Genomic DNA, 21,532 nt, shown 5'->3' with positions numbered 1-21,532 from the left:
TTTTGGCTTTTCCACCGCAATTTCATGGTACCTGGTACCACGTAGCGGCTGCTTTTTTGGTATCGCCTCGCTCTAGGTTCCAAGCGAGCTGAGCCGATGCTAAAAGGTGACGTCGGCAGACGGCCGGCCACTGATTGGCCAGAGACTATTGTCTGGCCAATCAGTGGCCAGAGACTACCGGCTTCATTCTGTTGTTTATTCTCCCCAACTCTCCGGGACTTTTGAGTGTATTTACGCCGCGTGCAGCCTTCTCTGGCTCTCTTTCATTTGATTTGCATCACAGATCTGAATTTATTTTCCATATATTCGCTAAGCTCACCCAGTGTTGGTTGTTGGGGAAGTTACTTATCATACGAGAGGAGACATGTAGGGCAGCTAGCAGCTAGGCTAATAGTAGCCAGCTGGGACAGACATGATAGCGAGCGATTACATTACAAGCCTCGGACTGAACTGATTACCTCAATAAAATATTCAGGCTGAGACACGGCTTGCATTTGAAAACACGTATCCTGAAACAAGCGCTAAACAGTCAACTTTATCATGCCCGTGTTTACGTGCATAGGGATGTACGTGACGCATCCCTACAGCTGACTGTGTGGCAGTCACACATCGGGACAACAACCATCCCTTTTAATGGCCCGTAGCAATATTCTTCTACTTCTTTTAGCAAACAGATACAAGGGGGGTATTTCTTAAACATTTTTCATCCGTGTGTTTGGCGGTTGGTTCAGTTAATAGTGCAACAACTGCTCGCAATTTCTGCTCTAATACTTTGCTCCGGACTAGGCTTTCAGCCCCTTACGACGACCCCGCCCACGTTCAGCAGGTACTATTTGCGGTGGAAAACGACCCGTGCTGCTACCAAACCAAGTTGAGTCGAGTCGAGTTGAGTCGAGTCGAGCTACATTTGCGGTGGAAAAGCGCCAAAATAGAAAACACACTCATGGCGCTTTTCCACCGCAAATGTAGCTCGACTCGACTCAACTCGACTCGACTCAACTTGGTTTGGTAGCAGCACGGGTCGTTTTCCACCGCAAATAGTACCTGCTGAACGTGGGCGGGGTCGTCCTAGGGGCTGAAAGCCTACTCCGGAGCAAAGTAGCAGAGCAGAAATTGCGAGCAGTTGTTGCACTATTAATTGAACCAACCGCCAAAAACACGGATGAAAAATGTTTAAGAAATACCCCCCTTGTATCTGTTTGCTAAAAGAAGTAGAAGAATATTGCTACGGGCCATTAAAAGGGATGGTTGTTGTCCCGATGTGTGACTCTGCCACACAGTCAGCTGTAGGGATGCGTCACGTACATCCCTATGCACGTAAACACGGGCACATGATAAAGTTGACTGTTTAGTGCTTGTTTCAGGATACGTGTTTTCAAATGCAAGCCGTGTCTCAGCCTGAATATTTTATTGAGGTAATCAGTTCAGTCCGAGGCTTGTAATGTAATCGCTCGCTATCATGTCTGTCCCAGCTGGCTACTATTAGCCTAGCTGCTAGCTGCCCTACATGTCTCCTCTCGTATGATAAGTAACTTCCCCAACAAACAACACTGGGTGAGCTTAGCGAATATATGGAAAATAAATTCAGATCTGTGATGCAAATCAAATGAAAGAGAGCCAGAGAAGGCTGCACGCGGCGTAAATACACTCAAAAGTCCCGGAGAGTTGGGGAGAATAAACAACAGAATGAAGCCGGTAGTCTCTGGCCACTGATTGGCCAGACAATAGTCTCTGGCCAATCAGTGGCCGGCCGTCTGCCGACGTCACCTTTTAGCATCGGCTCAGCTCGCTTGGAACCTAGAGCGAGGCGATACCAAAAAAGCAGCCGCTACGTGGTACCAGGTACCATGAAATTGCGGTGGAAAAGCCACAAATGCGAGTTGAGTCGAGTCGAGCTGATACCATGCGGTGGAAAAGCGCCATCAGTCTCTTTTCATTGCTGTCTGTGGTTGATTGCGCTGTCGAGGACGAGGAGTCATTTTTAAGCAGGCGTTAAGAGGCAACAATCAGTGACTTCAACAACAAAGCAAAAGGTTCAAACAGTCCTCGCGATCAAATTACTGGTTTAAAGAAATGCTAATGACAGAAGCACAGCTGCGAGCCCTTCACTGCTTGTTTCTCCAGCTGCAACGCCGGCTCTCATTTCGTTTGTCAGATAATCGTCAGTAAAAGGTTTGTAAAGAAAAGGTGTTTTAAATGGGTTGAATTTGTTTAAAGTTTATAGCTTGATAAAGTGTGTTTATTTGCAAAGATGGATATTTCAATCTGATGAAAGAATGCATTGCTATCGTGGAAACAGTTTTTCAACCTTTGTCTCAAATTACTCAAATGAGTAGAAACAAAAAATGCCAAAACTGAAAATAAATACGAATGTGACCGTCACTGTCCATCAGTGACATGTAGCCTATTTATGTGCAGCATCCATATCTGGCACTGGGTTCTCTTGCCTATGCACGCTTAGAGAGGAAGCAGTCAGTCGGAACATGAATAATTCAAGGTTTTGCCAAAAGTCAGGGGGCGTTCTGGGTTAGTTTACCTTTTAAAAAGGGTAGTTTAGAAAAGGTAAACTTACCTTTTAAAAAGGTAAACTAACCTTTTAAAAAGGTAAACTACCCTAAATGCATTTATGTAAACCGTCTGGCTTCGCGCACGGCGAGGCTGTTGGTTCGCAGCGAGAAGGTGTTGTATTGCAGCCAGCTCCATCTTACAGTTCCGTCTTAGTGAAAGAGCTACTTTCGCTAAGAACGAATCTGGGAAACGCATTCTTCTTTCACAGCGTTCTTAAGAGCGCTCCAAAGAAGTACTTAGCCCAAAGAGGCTCTTAACGAATCTGGGAAACGCGGCCATTATCTGTTATTAGTAATTACACTAGTCGAGGGGTTATAATATATGGGGCCTTCATTTTGACCATAATAATGAAACTAGATCCCATATGCTTTTAAACTTCCCAATTCCACTCAAGGCAACCAAAAGCCTTTTCTGCATCAAGAGAAATAATAGAAGATGGGTTCTCACTTTCAAAAGTAGTATTTAATACATGTAATAATCGAGCCATATTATTATCTGGAGATGAATGTAGTCGAGTTGAAAGTGTTTTTAATTCTATGTCTGTATTTAATAAAGAAAGAGGACGGTAACTGGAACACTGAACCAGATCTTTATGCTTTTTTAATAACAAAGAAATTAGTGCTGTATTTACGTCTCTATCAAAATAACCTTTGTAAGTAGCAGTTGTTATCATATTTAGCAAATTAGAGCCTAATATGTTCCAACATTTTACAGGAACACATGCCTGTCATAGATACATATTTACAGTACAATACGCAATGAATGAGGAAGTGGTTGGTGATGAACACATCTTGTGCTTACAGATAAAGTTAAATTTAGACTAAATGTTGGGAAGTATCAAATCATTAAAAAATACCATCAACGATCACAAGCTTTTTACCAAGTTATTACGCCCACCTTTCAAAAAGTAAGGATAAAACAATAAAGTATCAAAGTAAAGAAGCAAAAACTGAGAAGTTAATCTATCTATCTATCTATCTATCTATCTATCTATCTATCTATCTATCTATCTATCTATCTATCTATCTATCTATCTATCTATCTATCTATCTATCTATCTATCTATCTATCTATCTATCTATCAAAAAGTTTAAGCTCCTAAACTTGTTGAAAGCATTGACAACATGTTACAGTAATGAGGTTTTATTGTCTGATGCAATGTGTCTTTTGTCATTATTTTACATGTGCTCTTGACATATAAGTCTCTTTTTATAATTATGTGATGACCCCTCAGAGCAGGCCTGTAAAAATGTTCACATTATTTTTAAATGTTGTCTTAAAAATTGGTAAATTATATTAATTTAAATTATATTAATTTAATCTTTAATTGAACAAAAAATTCAACAAGAACAAACTGCTGAATGGATATAGATGTGTGCGGCTAAATTTGGGTGCAGCCAAAAGTAAGATTGGAAGTGGTGTCATAATTAAATCAATTTAATATAGATTGAAAATAACAGGGGATCCTCAGATCCATTCAGTGTTTATAAGAAGCAACCCCCCCCCCCCCCAAAGAAGTGATGTTTAAGCCCAGTGTGTGCAAGTGTGGGAGTGAGGGGCAGAGGGTATAAAGCATAAAGCAATCTTAAAAGCAGAACAGCTCCATAACTTCCTTCTACTTCGGTGGAGGCAACATCAACTAACATCACATTGCAACATCAACCACTGAAACCGTAAGTTGAAATATCAGCGAAATCTAATTTGTATGTTTAAATGTGACCATTCCGACTAGATATGATTTATTATATACATTTTTTTGTATTGATCTTTTCATATTTCTAATTCTACTTAGGTTTATTTGAGTACTTTGAGACACCAGTCACCAAAGCTTTTTGCCCGTAGCAATGCATCTACCATGTGGCTGCGTTAATACAGTCTTGAAGCAAAGCTAAGGACCACTCCCAAGTTGGGGTCGTTAGAATACTTGTTGACAGTCAGTTTCTCAAATGTTGATTGGTTGAAAATATGTATAGTGGGCTATGTTTATTGTTTAATAAATATATTATTCTAGAAAAATTAAAACAACACACATCATCACAAACAAGTGGTTCTGCCATTCGTTTCACCCTTCCAGGATGTCAGCTGTTTTCCCTTATCTGTTAGACAGTGTAACACAGACATGCATCAGAAATATTCTGAGAGTAAGCAAAAAATAATAAAACACCAATAAGGAAATTTCCCATCACAGTTACATCGTGTCATGTACCTTAGTGCAACACATAATATTGTCATTTTTCATATAGGCCTAGGCTAGGTCTGTTTTTCTCACATTAAACATTTGCCTCCACCTCAAATAAATACATGTTTTCCATTAATTTGTAATGTCCATTGAAGGATGATTGAAAGGCTATGTTTGACAACTGTTTCCATCCACAGCTTTAACTAACTATGGATGAACCGGACATCCTGGAGGATTATACCATTGACTTTAACATGACTGACTTTAATTACACACTGCCTGAGTTTCCTGACCCTTTACCACCTAAGATTCAACCGATCCAGATTGCAGCTCTGGTCTTCTACGGCCTGGTGGTGCTGCTGGGTGTCCCTGGGAACGCTGTGGTGGTGTGGGTGACTGGCTTCTGCATGCAGCGCTCAGCCACTTCCATCTGGTTCCTCAACCTGGCGCTGGCTGATCTCTTGTGCTGCCTCTCCATCCCATTGCTCATGATTCCCCTAGCCCACGATGACCAGTGGCACTTCGGCCCATTGGCGTGCACCCTGGTCAAGAGCCTGTTTTACCTGGTGATGTACTGCAGCATCCTTCAGCTGGTTTTGATCAGTGTGGATCGCTGGATGCTAGTCAGCAGACCCGTGTGGTGTCAAAACAACAGGAGACCCAAGAAGGCTGTCTTGGGGTGCATCGCTGTGTGGTGCCTGGCACTGATAGGCAGCATCCCCCAGTTCGTCTACACCCGGGAGGTCAAAGCAGGCGAAGACAAACTAGAGTGTTTGATAGTGTACACAGTACGCACTGCCTGGGTCGTCACCTCCTACCGCTTCCTTATGGGCTTCTTCCTCCCTTTCCTGGTGATCGTTGTGTGTCACTTGTTGGTGTACAGGAGAGCAGAGAGCGGACTGTCACGTGGTCGGGCCCGCTCCAAGCGCACGCTGAGGGTCATCCTTGGAGTGGTGCTGAGCTTCTTCCTGTGCTGGCTGCCGCTCCACGTCGTGGACTTCCTCAAGCTGATCACCCCTCGGGTTTCCGACCACAACCCCAACATTTATCTGGCACACGTGCTGTCACTCTGCCTAGCGTATTTCAACAGCTGCCTCAACCCGTTGCTCTACGTGTGCCTGGGCCGGGGCTTCAAAGACAGTATGAGCCGCTCTGTGCGCAACATCCTCCACTTCATCAGCGAGGACCCCACAACCAGAGTTAGCATCAGCAACAATGATACCAAGAGCAGTAGCAGTGGAAAGGAGACAACTAAAATCTGAAGGTGTAGCCTACATACTATTATTATTATACATATTATTTAATAATATTTCACACATTTTATATTGGGTGCCAATTCCATCCTTACTAAAGGGTTACAAATCCCAGTAGGCCTAATTCAAGGAAAGTGTGTACTCACCAGCTTCTGCTGGGCAGAATTAGTTCTGCTGAGGTAGTTGAGTAATAGGCTATATCAGGTCTGAGTCATTGTTGCAAATCCGGAACTCTTAGCCAATCTGCAATTTTCCTGTCTCATGCAACAAAACTTTAGTTTTTTTGACGGATGATAATCAATGTGTTTCTAAACATTTCTAATATTAAGAACAAATTGTTTGTTCTTGGTATTACTCTCACATTTCCCAAGATGCACCACAGAGTGCTACAGGAAGTCCTTCCTCCCTGTGGCCATCAAACTGTAGCCTACTGCTCTCTCACCCTGCATTCCAATACCCATTACATATACTTTCTGCTATGTAGTATAGTATAGAAAAGATTTGGGATGTCCCAATTCTTTTGCTTAGAAATACCCGGATGTCTACTTCATCCGGACGGGCGATTCTGACCCACATTCCAGTGCACACAGGAAGTGACGTCACATCGACTGAGCCTCCGTATGAAAATAACCGGGGATGGGACGGATATAAAAGCAAGAGGCGCGGTGTTATGATGAAATATATAAGTAAAAGTTTGTCCCAATTGTATGCCTACTGCATGCTAACTTGATTATTTTTATGGTCAGATGTAGTATGTAGAATAGAAAAAAGAAAGTGTATATGATTTGGAACAGTTCATATGTAGAATAGAAAAAAGAAAGTGTATATGATTTGGAACGGTTCAATAAAGTATTTCTGATATAATTTGTTTTACTCACACACACACACACACACACACACACACACACACACACACACACACACACACACACACACACACACACACACACACACACACACACACCGTATTTGGTTAGACAAAACCCTCTTGTCTTGAACAGTACTCTACATACACCACAAGAGGGGGCTGAACTATATATCTCTAAAGCTCAATTAAAATATATAGCTCCATCTGACTGGAATTATCTCCCCCATATCTCTGAGAACAGTGACCTCTTTCCACTGCTTCATATTTTTTTTAATCTCATTTGAAACTATCATGTTTGTTTATGCTTTTAATTGAACTATTATCACCATGGTCATTTCACTAATTTATTATTATTATTATTATTGCCTAATGCATATGTATGTTAATTTATGATGTTTTTGAATTATGCAAACAATAAAAAGTTACATTTTGGAATGTCGATAATCTGCACCTGTGATGACCCAGAGGTTTTGTTAAAGTACTAAAATTAAGAGCACAATTGCCTTTATTTACAAACTACATTCATTCCAAACAAGGCCACATGATGGTATATACAGAAACATACATATTTACAAGCGTGTCTGTGTCCATGTGTTTCAATTCAGTTATGCACTTATAAGCACTGTGCCTGCATGCATTCATGTACACTGGTACCTTACTACGGCCTCTACTTAACCCATTACTGACTCACAGTCACAGACATCTGGCCACAGACATTTGGTCCCTAAAGCAGCTGGCAGAATAAGAGAGGTAATGGACAGTTCAGGTCAGTGTGTATCCACAGTTTACAAAGAGGCAGAGCTGAGTATGACGAACAGTGAAGATGAAGGGGTATTCCCTGCTCAGAGGTTCAGGATCTGTTTGTACCATTTGTACACTGTTTGTGCTTTTCGGTAGAAAGCTGGCTCTGTGTAGGCCCAATACTTTCTCTAAAATGTCCAGATCTTACCACACACTAATACTGTAGATTTAGCCATGCTTCATTTTAAGGGTCTGTTATTTCTAAATAACGTTATCATTTCTAAATAATTTCCAAGATGTTTCCTGGAAGATACTATATAACTTGGCAGTGAATTATGGGGAAATAGACACCCACGAAACCTAGTGAGACTTTTAAGCCAACGCAGAGCCAGTCAGTTAAACATGCATAATGAAACAATTTGGTTGTAGGATTTCCCACAATAAATGAATATTCAATAGAGCAAATTTACCAGAATGTCTTAGGAAGGTCAGTGCCATAAAATACTTTCATTTCAGGCCTAGAACTTTGGTGTTTGGCAACACAAGAGGCTTAAAAAAAAGTATCTATAAGTAGTGTAGAATTGCATTTGGCCAACTCCACACTAGCAATTAATCATTGGTCAATTAACTACCAGGCCAACAGACATAAAAAAGCTAGCGGCTTATTCAGTCACTTAGCTTCAGTGCGGTCCATGTCAACACATTGTAACCTTGCAATTAAATTGATCATTCATTAGAGCAGGATGATGCCCATTAGTCTAGCCTCTGATGGTTTTCAGCTGCAGGACTAATTCAACCAGATACTTCAACCAAATACACTCTAGAACTTTAATCATGCCCATTAATGTTAATGTTTCTTACTAAGAACATACTGTCATCAGAGGTAGGTAGAATACAAAGACTGTATTTGTTAGTTAGCATGTGATCCTTGACCAAAATGAGTTGGCACAATGTGGCTCTGACAATGGCTTTTCCACACAGTAGTAATGGTTACGGGTTTAAAAACAGCTAAGACCACTTCCTCATACAGTGGTCATGACTTTGAGGGACCCTGAGCGGAACCTGAGGATCTTCTTTTTGAGAGCGTGGGAGGCTTTGATCTTGACAAAGGCTTTCGGTTGAGAGGGGGCTTTGGCATTGGCCTGCGGTGAAGGTGACGAGGAGGAGGAAGTAGAGGCGAGGCGTGGCGGCAGCTGCTGGGGCCACACCAGCCCCCCGCTCTCATCCGAGTCACTGGACAGGGAGCTGGAGGCCGGGGAATACACCTCGCTCATGCTGGACTCTGACTCTGCAGGGCCGGCACGAGCGTAGCCCTCCTCTCCCTGACAGAGAGGGGCTCTCTCCTGAAAGTCTGGGTGCCAGCGCTGGTGGTGGTGGTGGTTCTGGGGTTGGGACTGGTGCTGACAAGAATGACCGTGGCGGGCTTTCCGAGGTGGCCGTCTAGGTGCCTGCCCTACTAGGGTTTCCCCTTCGTCCTGGCTGAGCTCCAGGTTGGAGCACCAACGCCGGCCCCCGTTGTGGCTGCTGCTGTCCACCTGGGGTCCACCGTCTTGGCCTTGGTTCTGAGCAAGATCCCCTCTGCCTTGGTGTTTCTCAGTGGTGCTGTACCTGCGCTCAGGCAGCACTCGTCGGCCCAGGAGGCTGTTTTCAGACTGGGATCGGCTGGTTTTACTGCTCGATTTCTTGCCCCTCAGTTTCTCGTTGAGGCTTTTCTTCGAAGTTCTGCACTTGGAGTTGGTGTGGTCAGGAGAGCTGACAGCTTGGCCAGGCTTGTGCTGCTCTTGGTTGTAGTGTCTAGGGGAGCGCACAGGGGCATGGCAGGCTTGTCCGGGGATGTACTGAGCGCTTACTAAATTGTGTTTTGAATGAATAGGGAGTTGTGGATGTAAGTAATGCCGGGGGGATGGGGGTTCACAATAAGGGTCAAGAACCCCAACACCACAGTTGGGGTCCAGGGAGGGTGATGGTAGCCTCTCAGCCAGGGAGTGTGGCCTGGGCTGGGGGTAGGGCAGAGCCAGATAACAGTCCTCCTCCAAAGATGGGGCTTCTCCACCACAGGCCTCCCCCTCCAGCAGGTCACAACCCCAGCCCTGGATCTTAGGGTTTGCCAAAAGGTCAACGTGGGGCTGGGGGTCAGGAAGGCGTTGCTCTGGAGCCCTCCTGTGTAGGGAGCTGTGTCCAGAAGCACTGCAGTATGGGGGGTCGGGGCACAGGGTGGTACGAGGCTGACACGGCCGCGGTGCAAGGGTATTACGCTGGATGAGGCTTAGGATGTAACCCTCCACCCTCAATGCCTGCTGGTAGTCCTCCTCAGTGACCTGATCCTCTGCAGGCTGATACTGCCAGGTTTGGATGGCTTCGCTGGGGTCCCACTGCCAGGAGTCCACTGCTGTGCCTTCCTCAGCAATCCCCTCCAGAGGCGGGTAAGGGGCAGAGAAGGAGCGGGGTAGGGTGGTGCGTAGGACTGGGACATCTGGTTCCCCATTCAGCATGAGGGGGTCTCCTAATCACATAAAACAATATTGTTGTTGGTCAATATGCAAATTTGTTAACAAGCCTAATTATTTTTCTACATCATGGTATAAAGGGCATTTACAATTAAAGTGGGAGTCGGTGATTCTGGAGAACGCTTACTGTCAAAATCACTGTTTTGGTTACATTTAGTGACTATCTCCTGAGGATAGCTACCTGTCCGTACTGTGTCTGAAAAAATAATCAGCAAAATCAGTAACTCGCTGCTTGAACACCGCAGTGCATTAATGTGGTGTTGTGGGGACGAGGGAGGGGACTGCTAACTGCAGTCACCGACAGGAAGTTAGCTAAACTGACCATTCCGATTACTGAACCTTTAATGTTCATCAAGTGGAAAAGACAGACAGTATACACCTTAATCTTTTTAAGTACATTTTTCTGATGGTAGACACTAGATAGTTTAATATCAATTATATAAGATTGAGGCTGAATAAATATCTTGTCATTTCTATGGATTAGATGCAAGACAACAGATACCTTAATAATAATTTAAAAATAATCAGCCATATTTTTTTTCCTTTTAGATAAAGGTAAAAGATTGTTTTGCTTTTAGATATAGTTTGAGAGCTTATAATGCCAACACATGATCATGCTAAATGTAAGAATTTGTACTGCAGTAGGTACTGGTAAAATGGTAAATGGACTCCACTTATATATCGCTTTTCCCTGTTTTTTCACAGACTCAAAGCGCTTTACATCGTTTTGTACACATTCACCCAATCACACACACATTCATACATCGATAGCAGCAGCTACCACGGAGGGTGCAAGCTATAACTATCGGGAGCAATTCGGGGTTCAATGTCTTGCCCAAGGACACTTCGACATGTGGCGGGTAGGCGGGGGATCGTACCACTGACCCTGCACTCCAAAAGCGACCTCCCTGCCCACTTCGCCACTGCCGAACAACAATGTTCTATGTGCATGTTGCTATTTCTGAGGATGCATGTGAGTGCATGTTTAAGTGTACCCCCGATTATCCAGATGTTCTGCCTGTTCTTACCCACAGACTTTGGCCTGTCGTTGGTGTAGGCCCAGGAGGAGGATGTCTCTGCTGGCTCGGAGGAACCAGACCTTCCTTTTGGCGATTGACCCCCACTCGACTCATAGAAACCTAGGAAATATAAAAAGACATAGCGAATAAATGATCTTGTTTATCATAGCTCACTGATCATCCTGGCTCTCCAAGAATATGCTGCAGGATGCAAGCATTTACCTCATTGCATTTCCATAAATAGGCCACGGAACAAAATCGCAAGCAACTGGAGCGTGAACGACCAACAGGAGCAGAAATAAATTACATTTTCCTTACAAGCGTATTACAAAATGCAAAAGGAAATCATGGGTTTCATTGTATAGAGCAAATAATTACATGTTGCAAGAACTCATCCATTCACTGGCTTTATTGAAAGTAAATGACACACTACAAATAAATAGAAGAAACTCATGCATGTTGGCTAAATAAAAAAGTGTTTAAAACTGTGGAAGTACCAGAACTCGGGCGACTGTCAACCATGTCTCCTTGAGCTCCATCAAAGCAGTCGTCCTCAGTGTCCATCCTCAGCTCTCCCATCTGCTGTTCCAGCGCCTGCATCAGGCCCCATGGCGAACTCTGAAGGGCACTCTGAAACACAAATAGAAAACACACTCAGTCTCTTTTCATTGCTGTCTGTGGTTGATTGTGCTGTCGTGGACGAGGAGTCATTTTTAAGCAGGCGTTAAGAGGCAACAATCAGTGACTTCAACAACAAAGCAAAAGGTTCAAACAGTCCTCGCGATCAAATTACTGGTTTAAAGAAATGCTAATGACAGAAGCACAGCTGCGAGCCCTTCACTGCTTGTTTCTCCAGCTGCAACGCCGGCTCTCATTTCGTTTGTCAGATAATCGTCAGTAAAAGGTTTGTAAAGAAAAGGTGTTTTAAATGGGTTGAATTTGTTTAAAGTTTATAGCTTGATAAAGTGTGTTTATTTGCAAAGATGGATATTTCAATCTGATGAAAGAATGCATTGCTATCGTGGAAACAGTTTTTCAACCTTTGTCTCAAATGACTCAAATGAGTAGAAACAAAAAATGCCAAAACTGAAAATAAATACGAATGTGACCGTCACTGTCCATCAGTGACATGTATTTATGTGCAGCATCCATATCTGGCACTGGGTTCTCTTGCCTATGCACGCTTAGAGAGGAAGCAGTCAGTCGGAACATGAATAATTCAAGGTTTTGCCAAAAGTCAGGGGGCGTTCTGTCATGTCTTCACAGACACACAGACACAGACACAGACACAGACACAGACACACAGACACACAGAAGCATTAAATTGCAGAACAACACCACAAACGCACATCTTTGTGCTTCAATATGTAACATCAAGACCCTCAACTGATAATAGAAAACCCACCTCTTCAAAAACACCTCATCAAGAGAACTGACCACAAAGACTTGAGTTTGCAAAAGGTCTTAAAATTGGTCCTCTGGAAAATAGACGTGCAAGGATATATACACATATATACAAGCACATACACCGTCCGCACGCACATGCTGGAAAGACAGTGGAATTGGACATGCTGCCAGCCAGACAATTTGCACTAGTCTCATGTGGACATAATCTGACACATGTACTCACATCTGCAGACACATGCAGGCGAGCTCCACACATGCACGCACGCACGCACGCACGCACGCACGCACGCACGCACGCACGCACGCACGCACACACACACACACACACACACACACACACACACACACACACACACACACACACACACACACACACACACACACACACTCAAAAGATACAAAGGCAATTTATTTTAATTTTAATGGTGGGGATACTGCTGACACCCAAAGCTCATTAAGGGACTTCATTACCAGAAGATGGAACACGTCCCTGAAACAAGGTGACACTTTCTACATTACAAACCTGCTATGATGGAGCACCTGTCAGACAACGGCTGCAGTCTCCCGCACTTCCCTAACACTGTCTTTGTACATTTGTGTGTCTGTGCCAATAAAACATTTCCTATTCAGATGTAGACAGGCCCTGTCTTGTGCAAAACAGCTGGAAAAAATCCCTGCCTGCAGCGATGCTCTAGGGCTGGGAATTTGTTCACTTCTTTGGTCCAGACTAAAATATCTCACTTTATACATCTGATGGATTACCAGGGTTTTTAGATATTAGATACTAGATATTCACAGAGCCCAGGCGATCAAGTCCGTGAGATTGATATTATTCCTTTAGTGACTATTGACGACTATTGGATGTGCTGCTTTGAAATTTGGAACAAACATTTATGTCCCCCTCAAGATATATTTATTTATTTTTTGTGATCCTTTGACTTTTCATCCATTGCCATCATCAGGTCAACATTTCAGTTGGTCCACTAGTTTGGTTTATGACCATGTACCTGCTAAACCAATGACATTCACGTCAGCCTCAGTGGTAACTGTAATGTTTAACGCTAATTAGAAAATGTTAGCATGCTAACAAAACTAAGACGTGGTAATAATAACTGCTAAACATCAGGCCATTTTGACAATGGTATCATGCTGAAATGAGCTTTTAGCTCAAAGCAACTGTGAACATGAACTGTATTATTTGAGTTATTTATGTATGTTGCTGATCCTGTTTTTTGTTTTTTTTATTGCTTATACGATGTACAATAAATTGACAACATTTGACAAAAAAACTGTACAAAGTTTTATTTACATAACTCCTTCAGAGCTGAAGCTTGAATTTTTTTTGTTAGCATGTGGTAGTGTCTCAGTGCATGTTCTATCTCCTCAAACTGTAGAGTGTCTGTAACTTGCAACAGGAAAAAAAAAGGTCTGGACGACTGCTCACAGTGATCTTTTGGTTCGTCAGCAATCAGTGCTTGAGCTCTGATTCCTTTGTCCTGCAGACTTAATGTGGTCATGAAGCGAATGCTGTCGAGGGCCAATTGACCCAAGCTAACCTTTGCTTCCCACACAACCTCTTCACCCCAAACATTTATTTTGTCCAGACAAGGGTGCTTATTGTCTAACTATAAGCAAAGCATTAGCATCATCAACATGGTTTTGTGCGACAGAAACAAAGAGCAGGGGGTGCTTTGTTTCAGCTACCGGCGAGTGTAGAGTAATAGCTGGGAGGAGGGGAGACTATTGGAAATCAATAAATCAATGATGCAGATTCACACAATTGATTGCTTGCTCTCTTGCTTGCGCTCGCTCACACACACACACACACACACACACACACACACACACACACACACACACACACACACACACACACACACACACACACACACACACACACACACACACACACACACACACACACACACACAGTTATAAATCACAATGCAGGAGACCAACGAAATTTGGGGAAACTCAACCAACCAACCAACTAACCACAATGTAACATTTAGTAATCTTTCTAAAGAGCAGGTCCATAGAGTAGCAGACACCATTTAATTTTGCAGACTGGCCTTTGATTGCACTCTATTATTAATGGTCACACACTGGTTTCCCTGACACTGTATCATTACTGTTTTATTGCATCCTCTGCCCCAGGCTGGTGGGGGATGGGGGAACACAGAGGACACAGTGCAGCCAGAATTTCACCTAGTCAATATTAAACCACACATCAGGACCATCGGCTCTTTCAATAAAAATGACTGACCACCAGGTAAATCTGGGACAACAGTACCACAGGTTACCGACTGCTTTCACACGTTATATCTGCACATCGCCTAGGAGGAGTGTGGATGAATAGTGAGAAGCAGGTTGATAAAAGCATTTAAAGCCAGGAAAACAAAAAAGCTTTTTTATTGCCTAAAATACAGCTGGTATAGAGACATTAAAATACTGTCATCCAAGACAAAAAAGTGCACAATATGGTATGGATAAGACCTTGGCTTTTGAAAAGAGGATTTTGATCCGTACAACACATCTCTAAGCAGTCACTGGTTGAAGGGTTCTGAAATGATAACACCGGGATATGGAATTTTAAGGAACAAGGCACACAAGGCATGCAGCCGCACCGCTAGTCACTCTATAATTAAAGCAGTGTTGTGACTGGCTCCACACAGAGAGGGCACTAGTGGGAGGCCGGAAACACACTCACACACGCTTGCCAAAAAATTACTTATTTCTTTAAATATACATGCACATTTTAATGGTTTAACTTCAACGAGATAAATTCAATTTCAATAATTTGACAGAAGTTGATTTTGCACACATACACATAATTGACTTGCATAGAGGTGTGTAAGCGGGGCAGCAGGCTGGTTTGGCTGTGAATGGAGCCTCTTGAGAGAGACTTGCACCGGGCTGTGCTCATGTGACCAACAGTTGTGGAGTGCATCTGCACGCACACATAATGTTTGCAAAACTGTACTGGACCACCTGGTTTGACCTGTATTTGCGAGCAAGTTCCTTTCCAGAATATTGTTTGCCTTAATTTGCCTACATGTACATATTGCCAATGTGCTTAAAAAACAACAACTTTGTGAGTGTGTCAGAACAAAACTGAGGAAACCATCCAGTGATCCATTCCAGTGATCAGGCCCTGCTGAGTAGACCGAGTGGACTAACTGCCTCAAAGTCTCACTAATGATGTGCTGCTGTCTTCGCACAAGGACACACACATCCTGATCGATGACAAGCCAGCGGTGCAGCAAAGGCACACAAACCTACAGCAGGAACATACACATAATCCTGAATGAGGAAGGCCCCTATGGCGCTCTTGAACGGACCTTTTGCCTGCAAACGCACACACCCATAGACGGTTGACTTGATTGGAAGTCAGCTGAGATAAAAATAACTTAAGAACACTTAAGGTCTCTAAACTCAAACACTGCTTTCTCCACATAGATGTACAGTATGTATGTATGTCACACGCTCATACACAATTCATATATTCGGTTCTGCTCTCTCCAAACACGCACAGTAGGAAGCTGATAGGGAGGTCAGAGCTTCATGCTTTCCCAGCTGCTGTCTGGCGTCCCACAGCTGTCAACACCTTCGACAGCACACACTGTATCCAAGGGGAGAGGCCTCTGCTCCGAGCCTGTCTGGGGGCCACATTCACGATCAAGGCAGCAGCCTCACGCACCCACACGCACCCACACGCACGCTCACACTGAATTTCCCCATGGGTCAATTGTTTCCCGTGTCACACAGTGAAGCATACATTTTGGAGCCTTTAACCTACATGGCAGGCAGATGAGATAGGGGATTGGGGATTTGGGCTTGGACGCAGATGGTGACCTGATATCATGAAGACTCAATCTGAGACTTCAATTAAAGTCCTGTCCGGTAAAAATATCCTCGGAGGGATTCCCCTTGTAATTACTCACACGTTTGGATAGGCACAACAGTTAATAAACATCGATCTGCGGACGAAAAAAAGAAAATACCCGCGGGAAAAGCTTGTCACTCCTTCACTGGCCTTGAAAATGGCTGTTTCCCTTCATTCAGTGGATGAATAGCAAGGCTGAAAGCGGCAACAGCTCCAGGGGAAATTAATTCACTGGTGCGTATACACTAGGGCTGGGTATTGGCAAAGACTTCTCAATAAGATATGCATCGCAATACATGAGTCACGATATGATATTTCACGATACAATGCGATACGATTGCATATTGCGATATATTGAGATATTCGGCTTGGTATTTGGAAGGGGTCGCTCTAATCTTGTCATCTGTGTTGGCCATGCTGCTTCCAGCTTTCAATCTGCCACAACACTGGGAAGGGCAATTCAATTCAAAGTAGCAGTACAGCTAGTTTTGTTGTTGTCGTTTGAAATCGATAAAGATATCACTTCAAATAGATATCACATTTGCCATATACATTTTAGCACAGCTCTAGTGCACACACACACACACACACACACACACACACACACACACACACACACACACACACACACTAGCTCAATCTTTGTTTTCCATCAGAATGATTATATAAGCCAGTCCACAAGCTGCATATGTGGACTCAGTAAGGGAAAAAACAAAGAGCACAGTGCCCATATCATGCCACACCAAACTGACGCCAGTGCACAAGGCCACCTATGCGCCTTCCTTATCCTCTCACTGGGGCCTTGGTCGGCATCATTAGTATTCTGCTCCATATGCGCCCATTGTTAGACCCCCGGCGGGGGAGAGGTTAGGGAGGGAGGGAGGAGAGAAGGAGGTGTGAAGAGGAGGCGGCTGATTTAATTTCTTTTTCACCCTCTTTAATAATGGCTTCCAATTGTGGCAATGTTGAGACAGCTAGCCGGCTGACACAAAACCAAACACCCAGACTTAAAGAAAAGAGGGAACTCTTCGGTAAAATGTATGAACATAGACTAAAATAAAATACATAGGCTAACCACAGAAAACATCACTTAGAGTGACGTAAGCCGGGGATGCTCAGCGGTGCGTAAAACTTTCTGAGGGAGATGCTGTTGTAGTGATGCTGCAACTGAAACTCGTAGACTTTTTGTCTTGGTCGACACAGTTTTTTCTTGCATAGCTGCGTCACGGCGGAAAACGATGATCTCAAGTTCGCTTTAGACTCCGCACGAGGAGAGTCATAATGTGGAAGATAATATTAATGTCGTAAAAATGTTAGTTGCAAGACTCTGGAATAATTCATTCCTTTATGATGTGCAGAGAGCACTAATACGAGCTTGTTAAGTAGTAAAACCTACAAAAGTCCATGATGAGGGAACAATGGGCCATTAAATAGTCGGTCTGTGCCACAAACGGCGAGTGCTCCACCCCCTGATTTCGTTACCCAAAGGCATAAATCTCAGCCCGAAGCAATGGAACGCGTTACATCCTTTCATACAGAGACCCTATTAATCAAGTTGAGTAACTTTTTTTTGCAGATCGGGGTCACTTCTACACAAAAGGCGCTGCCAAGACCAAGAGTCCACCCAACGGTCAAGCTGATTACAATGGGGATACGCAGTAGGTTCTACAAATTATGTAGGACTATGGTACATGTGGAAAAAGTGGGGGTTCAACCCAGGGTGTGGTAAAATGGTTCAAGTCAACATGGAGGAGCTGCTCTTATCCAAACCAAACATGCAGTAAAAGACACTCAAACTTCTTACCAGCTGACGCCTCAGCGTTAAGTTTTCCTGCCCCCAGCTGCTGAAACACGCCAGCTCTCCCCTGGAGCCGTCCTGGGGCAGCGGGTCTCCCAGAGCCAGCGCCCCCAGCACCAGACACTCCTGCCTCTGCTTGCGGAGCTCCAGCTCGCACAGCCCGGCCAGGCTCGCCTCCAGGCGCTCCTTGGTCCGACTGCGCTCCACTGTCACCGGGAACGAGAACGCACGGTGCATCCCCTCCTTTAAATCACAGGCCTGTACGCACAATAAAAGTAAGGATCCCCCTTATTTTGGTCTTTCGTGCTCTCCAATTGGCCCCAGATTTACGAGGGCACTCGCAGGCTACAACAGCCCACGCTGCATCCCATTCCGTGTGGTTGTATGGTTGCCCTGGAGAAGCATGGTTTTCCAGACCTTCTATGCGCTATACATTTTCTATTTCGCAGCTGTCAAACGCAGGGAGCCCCGCCCTCAGCAACCAGCCATGGCGAGAGAGTGAAGGGGGTGAGGGGGGTCATTCTCCCCTTCGCTAATCCAATCTCAGCCTTCATTGGACGCGAGAGGCTGGTGGGGTGCTGCGCGTTACGTTGTCCCATCCCCCTTGATTCATTACAGAGACGCGTCGACCTCACCCATTTCCCCATCTTGGCCCTGGGACTAATGTATTACTTGAGGGGACGGTTATTTCTGGTACTATATAAAACACAGGGGTTTTACGATCCTGAAACTATTTAAGGCCACAGTGTTGCAATAAAGCAAAATACAACAGCAACAAGACTGAAACACTAGTGAAAAAGGTTATATATAAATGGATAGCGATTAGACAGGATGCAATAATGATGTCAGGGCAGGCTGCTTAGTGCAAAAATACAGATGCTGCAATTGCAAGAAATTAAACAACACCACAGTGTGTGTAGTTTGTTGGGATTGTGGTACCACATCATTGAAATAAGTAGGATATGAAAAAGAGAATGATACAGTGGAAATAGTCCACATTATAGCGCATCCAGCCTATGTAGATCTGTATCAGCTGTTTGTGTTCTGTTAACAGAAAATAATTGTTGTGACCTCACCATTGATTGTCTGTATCCTTTTCCGCCTCACCAGCCCCTGCCCCCCGGGCTGCATGTCTGCAGGAGAGCTCCGGAATGAGAAAGGTATTCATGACATATCATATTTGAAATGTTACAGTGACATTTTGTGTGTCTCAATAAAGAAAATAACGAATAAAAAGATGCATTTTGTTTCTCCACATCTTATACACAAATATCTCTGTTCTTTCATTGCTCATTCTCTTTTAACACAAAGACAGTAGTAATGAATAGGTACTTTATGCAACGTTAATTAAGATGGGACAACTGGGAGCCATATCCATCTTATTGGCAAACTGCAGAACATGCAGTCCGTCATGAAACACGTGTGCTGCACGTACAGCTCCCAAAATAACAATGCTTTCAGAATGTGACATCAATATTTTAATATGTTTTTGATTTGATTGTATTTTTCTGAAGTGCAGTAACAGATGAATATTTCATGCCATCTTCCTCTGTACTAACTCTGCTCTGAAGTCTCCTGAGGTCAAACTGGCTCTTAAAGCACAGCATTTATTTCCTGTGAGGAAAACATGACATACATCTCTATCAGTCACAGCTTTTATGTAATGAGTGGGATTTGTCAGAACAAAGTATCAACTCCAAAAATAGCAAGACAGTGTGTATATCATAGATTGTTTTTATTCATACTTCCAATCTCTACTCCACATGAACCAGAAAGCCACTTTTATTTTCAGTCTCTGAGAGGCAAAGTCATCAGCAAGTCAAAAACCTACGCACAGCGCGGGTTGGATTCCTTTGTCAGTGTGTGTGTGTGTTTGTGTATGTGTGTGTGCGCACACTGCAGATAAAGACAACATATACAGTTGTGTTCAAAATAATAGCAGTGTGTTTAAAAAATTGAGTAAAGATCAAAATCCTAATAATAGCTTGTATTTCCATACACGCAAATGCATTGGGGACATTGCACATTCTATTCCAAATCCAAATATGAAGAAACATTTGTCAAATGTTTCTTCATCTTTACATAAAGTGAAGAAAAAGGAATATTAGACTGTTCAAAAAATAGCAGTGTCTGAATTTTTCTTTACAACTCAAACATTTACTGTATTAACTGAAAAATGCATGAAGATTTAGCTTTCCTACACTGAACTAATATTTAGTTGTATAACCTCTGTTTCTGAGAACTGCTTCACATCTGTGTTGCAGAGAGCCGACCAACTTATGGCACCTGTGAACAGGTGTTTCAGCCCAGGACGATTGGACTACATTCCACAATTCCTCTGCATTTCTTGGTTTTTCCTAAAAAACATGTCACCACATAGGTTTTCTATTGGATTAAGGTCCAGGGATTGGGCTGGCCACTCCATAACGTTAATCTTGATGGTCTGGAACCAAGATCTTGTTCGCTTACTGGTGTGTTTGGGGTCGTTGACTTGTTGGAACACCCATTTCAAGGGCATTTCCTCTTCAGAATCAGCATAAGACAATATGACCTTTTCAAGTATTAAAATGTAACCAAACTGATCCATGATCCATGGTATGCGATAAATAGACCCGACACCATAGTATGAGAAACTCCCCATAACATGATGTCTGTGCCACCATGCTTCACTGTCTCCAAAGTGTACCGTGGCTTGAATTCAGTGTTTGGGGGTCGTCTGACAAACTGTCTGCGGCCCCTATTCAAGCCACAGTACACTTTGAAGACAGTGAAGCATGGTGGCACAGACATCATGTTATGGGGATGTTTCTCATACTATGGCGTCGGGTCTATTTATTTCATACCATGGATCACGGATCATGGATCAGTTTGGTTACATTAGAATACTTAAAGAGGTCATGTTGCCTTATGCTGAAGAGGAAATGCCCTTGAAATGGGTGTTCCAACAAGTCAACGACCCCAAACACACCAGTAAGTGAACAAGATCTTGGTTCCAGACCATCAAGATTAACGTTATGGAGTGGCCATCCCAATCCCTGGACCTTAATCCAATAGAAAACCTATGTGGTGACATCAAAAATGCTGTTTTTGAGACAAAACCAAGAAATGCAGAGGAATTGTGGAATGTAGTCCAATCGTCCTGGGCTGAAACACCTGTTCACAGGTGCCATACATTGGTCGGCTCCCTGCACAGCGGCCGCCCGTAGTCAAAATGGCGGCCGCGGTTGTTTTTGTCTATATTATAACCTCTCCCTGTCCCCTTGCCCTAACCCTAACCACCGAGGGGGCTGCAGCTAGATAGTATTG

At 43.6% G+C, this 21,532-nt stretch overlaps 2 protein-coding genes across 2 annotated transcripts; one reads left to right on the top strand and one right to left on the bottom strand.

The window, feature by feature from the left end:
* The first annotated feature begins 4,186 nt into the window (after positions 1-4,186).
* Positions 4,187-7,098, top strand: LOC307248550 (C5a anaphylatoxin chemotactic receptor 1-like). The gene is made up of 2 exons (XM_080024963.1): positions 4,187-4,241; positions 4,945-7,098. Exon 2 carries the CDS (start codon positions 4,957-4,959, stop codon positions 6,007-6,009), a length of 1,053 nt encoding a protein of 350 aa, XP_079881089.1. The 5' UTR covers positions 4,187-4,241; positions 4,945-4,956; the 3' UTR covers positions 6,010-7,098.
* A 318-nt stretch (positions 7,099-7,416) lies between these two features.
* On the bottom strand, positions 7,417-18,513 carry LOC307248548 (dapper homolog 3-like). The gene is made up of 4 exons (XM_080024962.1): positions 18,233-18,513; positions 11,633-11,765; positions 11,145-11,255; positions 7,417-10,112 (listed from the first exon to the last, which is right to left on the bottom strand). The coding sequence occupies exons 1-4, from the start codon at positions 18,461-18,463 to the stop codon at positions 8,632-8,634; spliced, it is 1,956 nt and encodes a 651-aa protein (XP_079881088.1). The 5' UTR covers positions 18,464-18,513; the 3' UTR covers positions 7,417-8,631.
* Positions 18,514-21,532: the final 3,019 nt, after the last annotated feature.

This window comes from Ammodytes marinus, assembly GCF_949987685.1.
Source record: "Ammodytes marinus genome assembly, chromosome: 3".
NCBI classification, from domain to species: Eukaryota; Metazoa; Chordata; class Actinopteri; order Uranoscopiformes; family Ammodytidae; genus Ammodytes; species Ammodytes marinus.
The sequence above is the reverse complement of the archived record's forward strand: the minus strand, read 5'-3'. Positions and strand labels throughout refer to the sequence as shown.

What these genes read in the sequence shown, in the direction of transcription:
- LOC307248550 (XM_080024963.1), top strand. Translation starts at nt 4,957, where the DNA reads ATGGATGAACCGGACATCCTGGAGGATTATACCATTGACTTTAACATG.
- LOC307248548 (XM_080024962.1), bottom strand. Translation starts at nt 18,463, where the DNA reads ATGCACCGTGCGTTCTCGTTCCCGGTGACAGTGGAGCGCAGTCGGACC. An exon ending in TGACAGTCGCCCGAGTTCTG is followed by an intron (nt 11,256 to 11,632) that starts GTACTTCCACAG and finishes TATATTTCCTAG; the next exon opens with GTTTCTATGAGTCGAGTGGG. An exon ending in CGACAGGCCAAAGTCTGTGG is followed by an intron (nt 10,113 to 11,144) that starts GTAAGAACAGGC and finishes TTATGTGATTAG; the next exon opens with GAGACCCCCTCATGCTGAAT.